General features: G+C 32.1%; 1 protein-coding gene across 2 annotated transcripts in view; it reads right to left on the reverse strand.

Moving 5' to 3' along the window:
- The window catches only part of LOC122502302, a 72268-nt gene that overhangs the window by 42420 nt on the left and 15622 nt on the right, over positions 1-14226 (reverse strand). For both annotated transcript variants that reach the window (XM_043612280.1, XM_043612281.1), the window contains one exon: positions 9489-10612. In XM_043612280.1, coding sequence (XP_043468215.1) covers positions 9489-10529 — 1041 coding nt within the window. In that variant the 5' untranslated portion in view covers positions 10530-10612. The remainder of the gene's footprint in view (positions 1-9488; positions 10613-14226) is intronic.

Genomic DNA, 14226 nt, shown 5'->3' on the forward strand with positions numbered 1-14226 from the left:
TCAAAAAAATTTCAGAGGAATTTAATTATTTGAAATAGAATTTTCATAAATTTTTTCGAAAAAATCAAATGTTTTAAAATCTGGCATTAAATTCTTTGCAAAAACTCAATTATTCCCATGAATTTTAAAATTCTTTTCAGGGACTTAATAATTTTCATAAATAATAAAATTATTCAAAGGAAGACAATTATTTCCACAAATAACAATAGTCATCACAAGAATTCAATTATTTTCAAAAGTAATAAAATTCAATTACTTTCAAAATTTTTTAATAAATTTCATTGCAAAATTCCAATTACTTTCAAAAATTTTTCTTAATTCAATAATTTGTATATCTATTATTTTATAAAAATTTTCCAAAAGAATTTAATTATTTAAAAAGAATTCTGACAAAGTTCTACACGAATATTCAATTATTTTCTAATATAATAAAAATTTCACAGGAATTCAATTATTATAAATAAAATTTGCATAAATATTTTTATACAAAATCAATTTTATGAAATCTTTTTATAAAATTCTTCGCAATAATTTAATTATTTTGATAAATAAGTAATAAAACTCATTGCAGAATTTCAATTATTTTTAATATAATTTTAATCGAATTCCTCGAAAAAATAGATTTTAAAAATTAATTTCAGTTACAGTTTTAGATAATAATAGTTGAATTTTTGAGAAGTTACTATAATAATTGAAATTTTTAGAAATAATTGAATTTTGTAAAGGTTTCAAAATAAAGTCTTTGAAAATCTGAATTTTTCATACTTTTAATTAAAAATTCTATGGAACTAATTAAAGAATTTTCGAATAATTTAAATTTGAGCCCATATTGAACATTTTTCGTTCATATTAGCAGGAGATATTAAACTTTTGTAAAATAAGACTTGTAGAACTTTAAAAATCGCTTTCATTTATCTATTTTTTGCCAAATTCAATCATAAATACGAAATTATTGTTATTTTAGAAGCAAAAATTTTGGAAAACATATTGAAAATTTATAGTAAAAATAATCTTGTTAAAGCAGAAGTGTTTATTGTAATAAAAATTTATGTAATAAAAAAAAACTAAATTAATCGAAAAAAATCTTTTTGAGGAAGCAAAGTGTTCATGAAATGAACACAATTAATTCATCTTTTAACTTGGCAGCGGTTTTTTTATTTAAAAATTGTAGAAAATAATAATTAAGTTGAAAGAAATGAAAATAATTTTGAAGAAATAAATTACAGAAACAATGTTCTTATATTATAATATAAAATAATGATTTTATCACTCGGTCACCTTTAATTATTATTATAAGTTATTAAATTTCAAAAGTTTTGAAGTAGAAGTTTCGAAAATCTTAGTTCTTATCATTTTTAGAATGAACCAGAATATTTTTTAGGGTCAGAGAAAAAGTCAAAATTTTTGTCTGTCAATCAGGGAAAAGTCAGGGAAAAACAAAATTAAATTTTTGTGGCAACCCTGATCAGTTCACTTGATTACAAATAAACGTCCGTACACGGAGAAACTTTTTCTTATAATATTAAATATATTTGGTTATGTTTATTCTAAAAGTACGTTAGAATGTGAGGATTTTTCGTGCGTTGTGCTAATAATTTCAACATTAATACGAAAATATGATAAGTTCGTTATATATTAAGCAACCTTCGGTGTACAAAAATTACTATCTGCATTAGAAATAGTCTTATTTTTCTTTAGAAAAGAATAAGATGCCATTTTTTGTTTGTGAAATAATACGGTAATTCTAACCTTTTTTACACATATAGATAGAATATATAAGAGACATTCTAACGTAACATACCAATTTTGGAAGGACTGCGGGCGGACTTAACCGATTTCACCCGAGCATCACCGAGTCCATCACCTGACGTCGCGAACTAACCCTAATGTTTTCGAAGTTGAAATTCTAAAGAAGAAGAAATTGAAATTCACACGTGTATGAAAGAAAAAACCTTTTATTAATAAACGTGAATGTCTCCTCATGCCAAATTAAATTCAAGAACTGTTCCTCAATATAACATAATTTTTTTCACGACTTTTACTTATTTACATAATTTGATTAGAAAGTTATTTAAAAAAAATGCTCTCTCTCGAAGGTACATATTTTTCCACTCGTTTAATATATAAGGACGATTCAGCTGTGTACTTCTAACGAATCGTGCGATCTTTCGGTTTCCGTGACCAATCGTCGTGTCTTTACTTGCGTGTGCGTGTGTGCGTTAATAATATAGGTTAGGTTCTTACGTCGTGTTAAATATATATTTACCTACAGTTACAGTGACATACACTAATGCCATCTACCATCAGATCCAAGTATCACTATCGTCTCTATGAGTATCTATAGACAATTAATTTGTTGTGTTTCTTTTTAATTCATGGCTTTCCCAACTTTGCAAAAATTATTATTTTCTTTCTAAAACAACATACTAATTTTCGTTAGTTTCCTTATGAAGAACTGTAAAATATATACTGAATGAGTGTTTTTGATAGTCTCAATAGCAATTTCTATAACCTATGTCGTTTTTCCCTTGAATCTAACCTAACATACTAAAATGTCTCACCAGTTTTAAGAATTAGTGGTATTAAAAGTTTCTCCGTGTAAATTTCGATTATGTTACAACATCCATAAATGTCTCGAATCCTTCTTGGGTTAGTTTAGATAAGTGTCAAGGTGTCAGTCCTCTCTGAATATGAATAAATGGAATGTCAATCATAGGAGATTCGGGAGAGATGCAAATACTAACCCACTACTATTTACTGATGTTCGGAAGGAAAAATTCAAAAGTTAAAATTCGCATGAATATCCCTAAAAGAGTAGGGGAACAGTAAAAAAAAGTTTATAAATACCGAATTTCGGTAAGAAAATTTTTTCGGATATATTGTCGAGTTTGGAAAATGAGGTAAAAACCGAAATATCCGTAAACTTTTGAAAGTGATGATACAACGTCGTTGTGCATGTCGAGTTGCGGCTTAACGAGGGAGCGAATCGTGGCAAACGGACCGACAAACATGTTAAGGTTTTAGTCGTCGTATATAACTGCGGTGAACGTTGCCACGAGCTACGTAATGCCTACCCATATACATATGCATAGAATGGTGAATGTGATGTGTGTGTGTTGATCGAAGTGTCCCGCAACTGTTTCTTTCCTCAGTGGCTATATGCGTATAATTAGACGTAATTAAGCAGACACCTTATCCTTGCCATGAGCTCTCTTCCGTCGGGAGCTACACGAGATTTCACGTAGTTACTCGATTACTCCTCTAGCCTCGCGCCAACTTGATTAATTCACGAGTGCCAGTCTGCTATCTAGCTTCTCCGTGAGTTACTCTACTCATCTCTCTTTCTCTCTCTCTCACTCTCTCTCTCGACCCTCCTCACCAATCTCTGAGATGCGTGAAATGCGATTATTGATAATGAAGTCCGCCAGCAAGATCGTTATCCTCGCGATGGCTTCTTTACCGTTATGCAAGTTCAAAATTATTTTATACATTCGATAGACGAAAGTCCTCCCAATTATTTAGTTATTTTTATTGTTAACACAGTTTTTCTAAGAATATCAAATTGAGACAGAAAACGAATCAAAACATTGCTTCGCAACACTTTTGATTCGTTTATTTGTCTTAACTTGCTATCTACAGAAAAACTGTAAATCCCAATTTTATTGTCAGGCTACGAAACGCTAAGATGTAGGAACTTTGCGTCTGCTTCTCTTAATTTTTTGAAAAAATGGTATCAACTTGACTTGACTAATGTAAGAAGTGGGATGTGGAATATTGGAAGTAGAAAAAGAAGTGTGGGAAATGAGATATGAGAAATTATATCACATCAAGAATTGGTCTCTCTTGGGGTTCGTTTTTGTAGGGATCCCTTAATCGACAGACTACATTAACCCTTCTATTTCCCGTTTCCTCCCTTTCACACCTCACTTCTCATATCTCATTTTCTGCATTCCAATTACCACCTTCAATTCCTTACTTTTCTGAAACAGGCGGAATGTGGGAAATTGGATATAGGAAGTGAATGCAATGGTATTTGTGTAGTAAGAAATGGGGGATTTTTGGTCAAACCAAAAACCTGTGGACAAGAGTCTAAAAAAAAGTAACCGCAGCGTAAAAAAATGTTGGCTACCTCAAGGCATATAATAATTCAAAGCTCCCTCAAGGCTCAAGGCTCAGTTAAAGCTCATGACTTGTTTGAAGCTAACAATTCGTCTAAGACTTAAGACTGAATTAAAACATAAGGATGGCTTAAAGCTCAGGACTTGTTTGAAGCCAAAAACTGATCTAATACTTAAGTTTGGTCTACAACTTAAGACTTGATTAAGGCTCAAGGCACAGTTTAAAGCTCATGACTTGTTTGAAGCTAACAATTCGTCTAAGACTTAAGACTGAATTAAAACATAAGGCTCGCTTAAAGCTTAGGACTTGTTTGAAGCTAAAAACACGTCTCAGACTAAAGACTAAACTAAAACATAAGGCTCGCTTAAGGCTCATGGCTCACTTAAAGCTCAAGACTTGTTTGAAGGTTAGGCTCGTCTAAGACTTAAGACCGAACTAAGACTTTTAAGACTCACTTAAGGCTGAGGCTCAAGACTTGTCTGAAGCTAAAAACTCATCTAAGGCTTAAGACTAAGCCTTCAAAACTCGCTTAAGTTTCAAGACTTGTTTAAAACTAAAAACTCGTCTCAGACAAGACTAAACTAAAACATAATGCTCGCTTAAAGTTCAGGACTTATTTGAAGCTAAAAACTCGTCTAATGCATAAGTTTGGTCTACAACTCCAGACTTGACTAAGGCTCAAGGCACAGTTTAAAGCTCATGACTTGTTTGAAGCTAACAATTCGTCTAAGACTTAAGACTGAATTAAAACATAGGGATGGCTTAAAGCTCAGGACTTGTTTGAAGCTATAAAAACTTATCTAATACTTAAGATTGGTCTACAACTCAAGACTTGACAAAGGCTCAAGGCTTATTTAAGGCTAAAGACTTGTTTGAAGCTAAAAATGCGTCTAAGACTTAAGGCTTGAGCTTTAAGCGAGTCTTAGCACACTTATGGGCCAAGACTTGATTCAAGCTAAAATCTCGTGTAGGACTTAAAAGCCTTTAATGCTTTGAGGCTTGTCTAAATCTCAAGACAGGTTTTAGAGCAATGTAAGGTCATAAGCAAAGTTTAATCTTCAAACAAGTCTTGAGCTAGTTTTACATTTCAGAACAATCTTAAATCTTAGAAGAGCTTTCAGGGTCAAACAACTCTTGAGCCTTAAGCAAGTCTAAAGCCTTAGACGAATGTTTTATTTTAGACGTGATTTTAGCTTCAAAAAAAGTTCAGCCTTAAGTAAGCCTTAAGTCTTAAGCGTGCATCATCTCTTACTTCAGTCTTAAGTCTTAGACGAATTTTTAGTTTTAAATAAGCCTTGAGCCTAAAGTGACCCTTAAGTCTTAAGCGAGTTTTAAAAGTCTTAGTACAGTATTGAGTCTTAGACGAGTTTTTAGCTTAAAGCATAAGCAATGAGCCTTAAGCGAGACTTATTTCTAAGTTCAGTCTTTTGTTTTAGACGAGTTTTTAGCTTCAAATAAGATTTGAGCTTAAAATGAGTCTTAAGCCTTAAGAGAGTCTTAAAAGTCTTATTTCAGTCTTAAGCCTCAGACGAGTTTTTAGCTTCAGACAAGCCTTGAGCCTTAAGGAGCCTTATGTCTTAAGTTTTAGACGAGTTTTTAGTTCCAAACAATTCTTGAGCCTTAAGCGAGTCTTATAATTTAGTTCAGTCTTATAAGTCTTAGAAGAGTTGTTAGCTTCAAACAACTCCTGAGCATTAACTGAGCCCGGAGCATTAAGCGAGCCTTGGGGTAGTTTTGAGTTATCCTTGGAGTAAATGTCTAACTTTAAAATTAAATTTCAAAATTAAGTGGGTGGTGATAAGTGGATGCCAGATTCAGCTTTTGGATATTAATTACTCGAGGATCACAAATCTGAACTCAGAATTGCAAAATTCAAGATGGCTGATTCAATATGGCGACTATGATGAATATAGTGAAGTAAGATGTAGAAAGTACGAAATCAAGTATAGGAATAAGTTAGAATAAGTAAATAACAGAAGTTGGGAAATTTTAATAGTTACAGATAACTCAATCCTCATCCTATCTTAAGATATTTTTTGTATTTCCATCAGGAAATGTTTTCAAAACCAAATATTCGTAAAAACTAACAAGTTTTTCGAAGTACACCACTATAGAAACTTTATATATCACGATCCAAATGACTAATTTTGCCAATTATTGCGAAATCTTCAAGTTACTTTTTTATATTACTTTGATGATATGTAGGATCGTTTATTAACGAGGGGCCAGAGTGATTCTCAGAGGCCTCGTTCTTGAGGCTTACATCACTATATGGAAGTTGGCTATCGTTGTGGGCAACGACGACGATGTGAAGGGGGAAGAGAATCCTCGGAAAAGGAAAGAGATATGGATTCCCCTGGGGAATGCAAGATATACAACGTCGTCTTGAGAATTCCCCAAAGCTTCCAATACCCTATATAAACGTTCTTCTCTTTTTCCTGCTCTTTTTTCCCTTCCTTTTTTTTTATTTTCGAAACGACTCTTCGACTTTTCCCGTGGATCGAACGCGATCGCTTGGAACTAATCGCTTTGTCCAAGTCGAGAGAGGGATTCCAGTGACACTCTAACCGTATGCTCTGCACTGTCGTTAACCCACATTATCAAGTATATCATCCTATAAGTGGATTCTTTTTAAAATCAACACGATTTAATCGCTATCGATGGATTAACAAATATTTAATATTTATCACACATATCGATGCTATTTTAAACTATCAATAAATATCAACAAGTTTAATCGCATCAGAGATTGAAAATGTTTAGAAAAAAATTCTTTTCTTTTAATTGCTATAAAGCAAAAAATAACAATGCTAAGGTACTTTAAAAAATTCATCAATTGTAGCTACTAAAATATATCACAAAATATTTTTTGATTTTTTTCAATATTTGAATGCCCCGTAGGCTGTAAATTTAAAAATTGTAATGTTTCCGAAAAAAAAATCGTTTTTACAAATTGATTTATGTATAAAATTTCTATTATATATTTTATTTCTATTGTAATTTACCATCAAATTTTGAAAAAAAAATTTTATTTCCTAACTGAAAACAAGTTTTTACCTTTTTTATAACACATTACAAAATTTATTGGTGTAAAATATTTAGAATACGTTAAAAAATTATTTTCTATTATTTTTCAACAATAATTCGTGTTTCATGTTTTTTTATCTCTCCAATCAATAAATCTATTATTTTGATTAAAAAGATAAAAAAAATACAATGAAACATCATTTTTTAAGAAATTTTATTTGAAATAGTGCTTGTTAGATATTTTTTTATCTTTCAACGTTATAGGGTGAAAAAATTAAATAGCAAAAAAAGATGAAAAAAGAAACGAAAAATATTCGAAAAAGTAATTATGTTAAACATAGTAATGTTTAACATTTCAAGTTTGAAAATAACAAATTTTAAAAAAGAATTCTTACTATATTCTTTATTGGACTCTTTATTGGATCAGGAAAATTCTATTCGGTGTAAAAAGCTTCATTTATTCCTAACTTTCAAGTTTCAAGTGCACTAAAAACTTTCAAAAATAGGTCAAATATAACAGTCACACAAGAAATTAATGAAAAAAATTTTTTTTTAAATACTGTGAAACTGATTGATTAGTTTTGACTTCACTTTTTTATTTTACATTTTTTTTAATACTGAATTTTTTCCAAATAATTAAATTGAAAATACTTTATATTTCAGATGAGTGCTTTAAAAACGTTCATATTTGCCTATTTGTGGAACTTTTAAGGTAAACTGTTTTAAAATTATTGATATTTTAAAAATATAGAAAATCTAGTCTTTTTCTTTTGAGCGATTTTTTATAAATTCATAAACATGCGAATTTAACTTTGAATTTCAGATTTTCTTTATAATTTGCCATTTTGTAGTCCTAGGTGACATACATAAAGTTGTAAAAAATTGTTTTGAAAAATTTCGATTATTTTGCTAGATATTGTTATTTAAACTTTTAGGTCTCTTTTTTCAGCAACTTTTATTTCGAAATCAACGATAGTTACAAAAAATGGCTTAATTTGAAAATTCTACGAAAACTATTGAATGTGAAATAAACAAAAGTTAGATTTACGTAATCAACCCTTTAGAATAATAATTTTGAAAATTGACTGAAATTCAAGTCCGCACTTGAAAGGCTTATCAGGAAAGTGCCCTTGTCTCTTGAGATTCCATCGGAATTACAAGAATATTTTCCCTTTGAATTCAGTGGAATTTCCGACTTTAATTGGAATTTTATTCAAATCCGATCGGAAGTCTGTTAGAATTCCAGTGGAAATCCCAACGAACGGAAATTAGTATACCCATCGGAATTTAAAAGGAGAATTTAATCCTATCGTGCCACCGAGAAAATTCACTGTAAAAAATTTTTGTGGTAATTTTACCAAAAATGTTTTGGAAGTAATTTACACAAAGAATTTCTGGGTAAAAATACAGAAAGTTTTTGGTAGTTTTACCCAAAACTTCTTGAAAAAATTCCTACTAAGTTTTAGGGGTTTTTAGGGTCGCTAATTACGAATCTGAAGTCAAATGTTCAAAATTTTTAAAATTCAAAATGGCGGATCCAATATGGCGGACATTAATTTCAAGATTGCTTAAATTTTACATAAAACTTGTTACTCGGGGGTTTTTGGTGTCTCTGATTACGAATCTAAAGTCAGATTTAAAAATTTCGAAATGGTGACACCGAAAACCTTCGAATAACAAGTTTTAAGCGAATTTTTCAGCAGATTTGAAAAAAATGTCCAACATTTTGATTTTTGAAAATCTGACTTTAGATTCGTAATCATCGATCCCGAAAACCCCTGAGTAAGAAGTTTTAAGCGAATTTGAGGAAATTTTGAGAAATTAGATTTCGCTATTTTCTTATAAATATTTCACCTATTGTTTATAATAATTATTATCGTACTACGTAATTTATTATTTTTTTAATTGTAGCAGCAGCCATTCGGAATAGAAAGAAATTTACCGCAAATTAATTGGTTGACTTTTATAAGAATAACATAAATTTTTCTAAGTGGGACAGAAAATTAGATTTCGTTATTTTCTTATAAATATTTTACCTATTGTTTATAATAATTATAATCGTACTACGTAATTTATCAATTTTTTTTAATTGTAGCAGCGGACATTCGGAATAGAAAGAAATTTACCGCAAATTAATTGGTTGACTTTTATAATAAATAATATAAATTTTTCTAAGTGGGACATAATGTCCCGGAGGCACGAAAGGGTTACCACCACTTTGCGGACAATTTTTCTAGAAGTTTGAAGGAATTAATCAGTTTTAAAAAATGGACGATTCATTGAAAATATTTGTTTTAAATTAAACAGTTGTTTAATATATTAAAAAAAAAGTAAAAACTCACCTTATTGTGAGGCGGCTGCGTGGGAACATAGAGCGGCGGATCAAGTCCGGGACTAGTGACGGCATGTCGTCCAATAATCCGATCTGCCGGCTTTGCGTCGTATCCTTCCGGTTGGCCGATATGGAAGCCCTTGCTCTTAACCCAGAAACGAAATTTGCTATTCTCAGCACTATTGACCTCCTCACCACGCAATGTTCTCAATATACGCGCATATTTTTTAATCGTTATTGTCTTAGTCTTTGCCAAATCGCCATAAGTTTTAATAACCCACGGCTGATAAGTCTCGTACATTGAGTCATTTTGAAATTTTTTCGGCAAATTCACTTGCTCAACAACCAATGCGGTTTGGCTGCGAGTTGAATTTTTAAAAGGGCCACTAGAATTCGTTGGCGGTGTCATATTGGTGTAGGTGCAATTTTTCACCTCGTGAGGAGTAGTGTTGACGGATTTCATGTTATTCATGTAGCCGGAATTGAGAGCACCTGCGGCATTTGAGCCGAGCGATCCACTGGTCATGTTGGAAATGTCAAGGTACGATACTGATGAGCTCTTGCCGAGATTTGTCGCGTTCCCGACAAAGGTCGCCATCGACGTTGCCATGTATGGAATTGGCGATGGCATACCGAGGTTTCCGGCGCAGAGACCGGCCTGACCACCTGTCACGTTCAAGCCCGTCACACCGGCATAGGACACTGGATCCGGCATTGACGATGTGGTCGGCCAGGAGGTCGTTGGATGGACATTAGCGCTCTCGAGATTCATCAGCGCTGACGATGTTGCCGGGCAATTCTTTCCCTTTGACATTGCCCGGCTTTTTGTCGAGTGTCCACCACCCTCGGCACTCTTCGCCGTCGATGTGCCTCGTGACTTTTTCGCCGGCGGCTCATCGCGGGAGCTCATTGAATTAAGATTCCCCTGCGAGGGACTGTTGTTGTTCTCAGACCGCGAGCGTTTGTTGGATGTCGAGGCGGATGATTGAATTGGCGTGGGTGAGTTATTCACGGTAACTCGTCGTCGCAAACCCATTGTTGCGGTTGCCATCAGTTTTCTTTTTCCTCAAAATTGATACTCTCCAAAACTACAAACACTCTTCTCACTGCATCCTCGTTGACATCATCTGATATCTGAAAGCAAAGAAAAAGAATGTAACAATCCAAATCGCTTTCTTACTTTTCTTTAAATATGTTTCATTTTCTGATTGTTTCCCCAATTCATAATTTATCGCGCTAGGTGTTAGCCTAAAGCTACTTAAAAAGAATTATAAATTCGGGTGTCATCGGACCAAAGACGAATGGCCTTATGGTTACGATGACGATTACGTGAAAATTCCCATCAGAGAGAACCGTGTCTTCGTACACCGAAGAGATCAGCGAGATCTCTTTCTGTAAACGGAAAATAACGCGTGTATTTGAGCTGTGTGAAGTTAAGAGCCCCATCTCAAAATTTTTTCAATTTTTTTATTGCATTCGTTTGTCCAACAAAAATGTTTATTTGTCCACCTTTCGTTAACAAGAAAAATAAAAGAAACGTCTTTTTGAAGTTGGAGACCACTAAAATTTAAAAAAACGCTAATTTACCTGTTCCACCTACACTAATCGTTTGTCCATAGTTAGTCCACGTTTGTCCAACAAACAATTCCCTTCTGTTATCATATTCACTAAAATTTTTAGACAGTCAACATCCCAGAAATCTTAAATCCAACAGATTCCACTTTTATGCAAATTTTCAAGGTTGGACAATTATTTTTAATGATTTTCAAAAGTTGGCCAATCAAAAACTGACCCTTAACTATTTTTTAAGTCAATTTTTTTACAGTCAACGTCCCAGAAATCTTAAATAAAACAGATTCCACTTTTTTGCATTTTTCAAGGTTAGACAATTATTTTTAATGGTTGGACAATCAATTTCAAAAGTTGGACAATCAAAAACAAACACTTAACAATTTTTAAGACAATTTTTTAACAGTGAACGTTTAGGAAAGTTTTAGTCAAACAGAATCCACTTTTTACAAGCTTCAAAGTTGTAAAATCATTTTTAATTGTTGGACAATTCTCTGAAAAGGTTGGAATATGAACAACGGACGTTAAGATTATTGTAGTCCACTTTTTTAACAGTAAATGTCTAGAAAAATTTAGGTATTACAGAATCTAGTTTTTTGAAATTTTAAGGGTTAGACAATCCTTATTAATAGTTGGACAATCAATTTAAATAATTCAAGTTCAGATCGCTTTTTGCAAATTTTTTTAATGTTTAACATGTTCTATAAGAACAACACTGTCTAAAAAATTGACTCAAAAATTGTTAAGAATCTGTTTTGATTACCCAACTTTTTAAATTAATTGTCGAAATATTAAAAATAATTGGCCAAGCTTGAAACTTGCAAAAAAGTGGAATATGATTAATTTAAAAAATTGACTTAAAAAATTGTTGTGTATCTGTTTTTGACTGTCCAGCTTTTACAATTGATTGTCCAGACATTAAGAATGATTGTCCAACTCTTTAAATTGATTGTTCAACTGATGAAATCAGTTGTCCAACCGTAAAAAATAATTGTTTAATTTGAAACTTGCTAAAAAGTGGAATCTGATTGATTTAAATATTCCGTGACGTAGACTGTCCAAGAAAATGCCTTAAAAATTTGTTAAGAGTCTAGTTTTGATTGTCCAACTTTTGAAATTAATTGTCTAACCATTAAAAATAATTGTCGAACCTTGAAAATTACAAAAAAGTGGAATCTGTTTGATTTAAGATTTCCTTGACGTAGACTGTCTAAAAAAATTGTATTGAAAATTGTTAAGGGTTTGTTTTTGATTGTCCAACTCTTGAAATTAATTGTCCAATCATTAAAAATGAACGTCCAATCTTAAAATTTGCAAAAAAGTGAAATCTGTTTAAGCAAATTTAAGATTTGCTTAACGTAAACTGTCTAAAAAATTGACTTCCACAAAGGTTAAGGGTCTGATTTTGATTTCCCAACTTTTCAAACTGATTGTTCAACTCTTCAAATTGATTGTCCAGTCAATAAAAATGATTGTCCAACCTTGTAGCTTGCAAAAGAGTGTCATCTGATTGATTTAATCTTTCCTTAAAGTAGACTGTCTAAAAGATTGTTAAGGTTTGTTTTTGATTGTCCATCTTTTGAAATCGATTGTCCAACTATTAAACATAATTGTCCAACCTTAAAACTTGCAAAAAAGTGGAATCAGTTTAATTTAAGATTTCCTTGACGTTTACTGTCCTAAAAATTGACTTAAAAAATTGTTAAAGGTCAGATTTTGATTGTGCATCTTTTGAAATTGATTGTCCAACCATAAAAAATATTTGTCCAACCTTGAAACTTGCAAAAAAAGCGGAAATTGATTGATTTAACTTTACCAAGACGTAGACTGTCTAAAAAGTTGTCTTAAAAATTGCTAAGGGTTTGTTTTTGATTGTCCAACTATTAAAAATGATTGTTCAATCTTGAAACTTGCAAAAAAGTGGAATCGGTTTGATTTAAGATTTCTAGACGTTAACTGTCTGAAAAATTGACTTAAAAAATAGTTAAGGGTCAGTTTTGGATTGTCTAACTTTTGAAAATCATTAAAAATAATTGTCCAACCTTGGAAATTGAAAAAAAGTGTAAACTATTTGATTCAAGATTTCTGGGACGTTGATTGTCTAAAAAAAATTGACTTAAAAAATTGTTAAGGGTCAGTTTTTGATTGTCCAACTTTTGAAATTAATTGTCCAACCTTGAAAATTGCAAATAGGTGGAATTGACTTAAAAAATTGTTAAGGGTTGAGAAAATTTTTTTTTAGTGAATATGATAACAGAAGGGAATTGTTTGTTGGACAAACGTGGACTTACCCTGGACAAACGATTAGTATAGGTGGAACAGTTAACTTAGCGTTTTTTAAAGTTTTAGAGGTTCTCAACTTCAAAAAGACGTTTTTCTTATTTTTCTTGTTAACGAAAGGTGGACAAATAAAAATTTTTGATGGACCAAGGTGGACTGATCGTGGACAAACGAATGCAATAAAAGAATTGAAAAAATTTTGAGATAGGCCTTTCAAATTCACACGTTAATTAAATATTTACTTTTTAATTATTTTTGTTTTATTGTCTCTTTGTTCCCATCACTAGGAATATCATTTATAGGAGAAAATTTGCGCTGCTATATTCAATGATCATCATTTAGTAAGTTCGCTCAATCTTCTCCATATCATCTATCAATTTTATCGCAACTGCTCATTTAATTAAAACTATAGGTAAAATTATCTTCTGATACGTGAAGATTTCGTTCATTAACACCTTGTGTCGATTGTCGTGAACCAAACCCTTATCCTCATTCTTTTAATTTTCAAAAATATTAAAGTCTCGCGAAGTTTGCCACAAGAAATTATTGTAGAGAGTTGTGAGTGGCGGCAGACCACATACATCTCTTTTGACCCCTTTTTATATTCGGAGTGACGATTGGATTCCCGCATCGCGTTCAATGGGAAATAGAGGGGTTGAAGGCGCGAGTTAGTGACGCTGGTATGAAAAAAAAGGTAATGAAATATAACGATATGAAAATGAACCCTCGTGTTCCCCTCATGCAAAAACCGTTTTTGATCCCGCATACTGCGTTTAACCTATAAAAGCCCCCATTTCTGACATACCCCTCGCAGGGTCGGCCCTTATAATTCAACCCTCCACCGCGAAATGATGGCGATCGCATTCAAGTCATCGACCTAATGACATAGGTGTGCCAGT

This window comes from Leptopilina heterotoma, unplaced genomic scaffold, assembly GCF_015476425.1.
Source record: "Leptopilina heterotoma isolate Lh14 unplaced genomic scaffold, ASM1547642v1 Lhet_227, whole genome shotgun sequence".
Classification (NCBI taxonomy): Eukaryota; Metazoa; Arthropoda; class Insecta; order Hymenoptera; family Figitidae; genus Leptopilina; species Leptopilina heterotoma.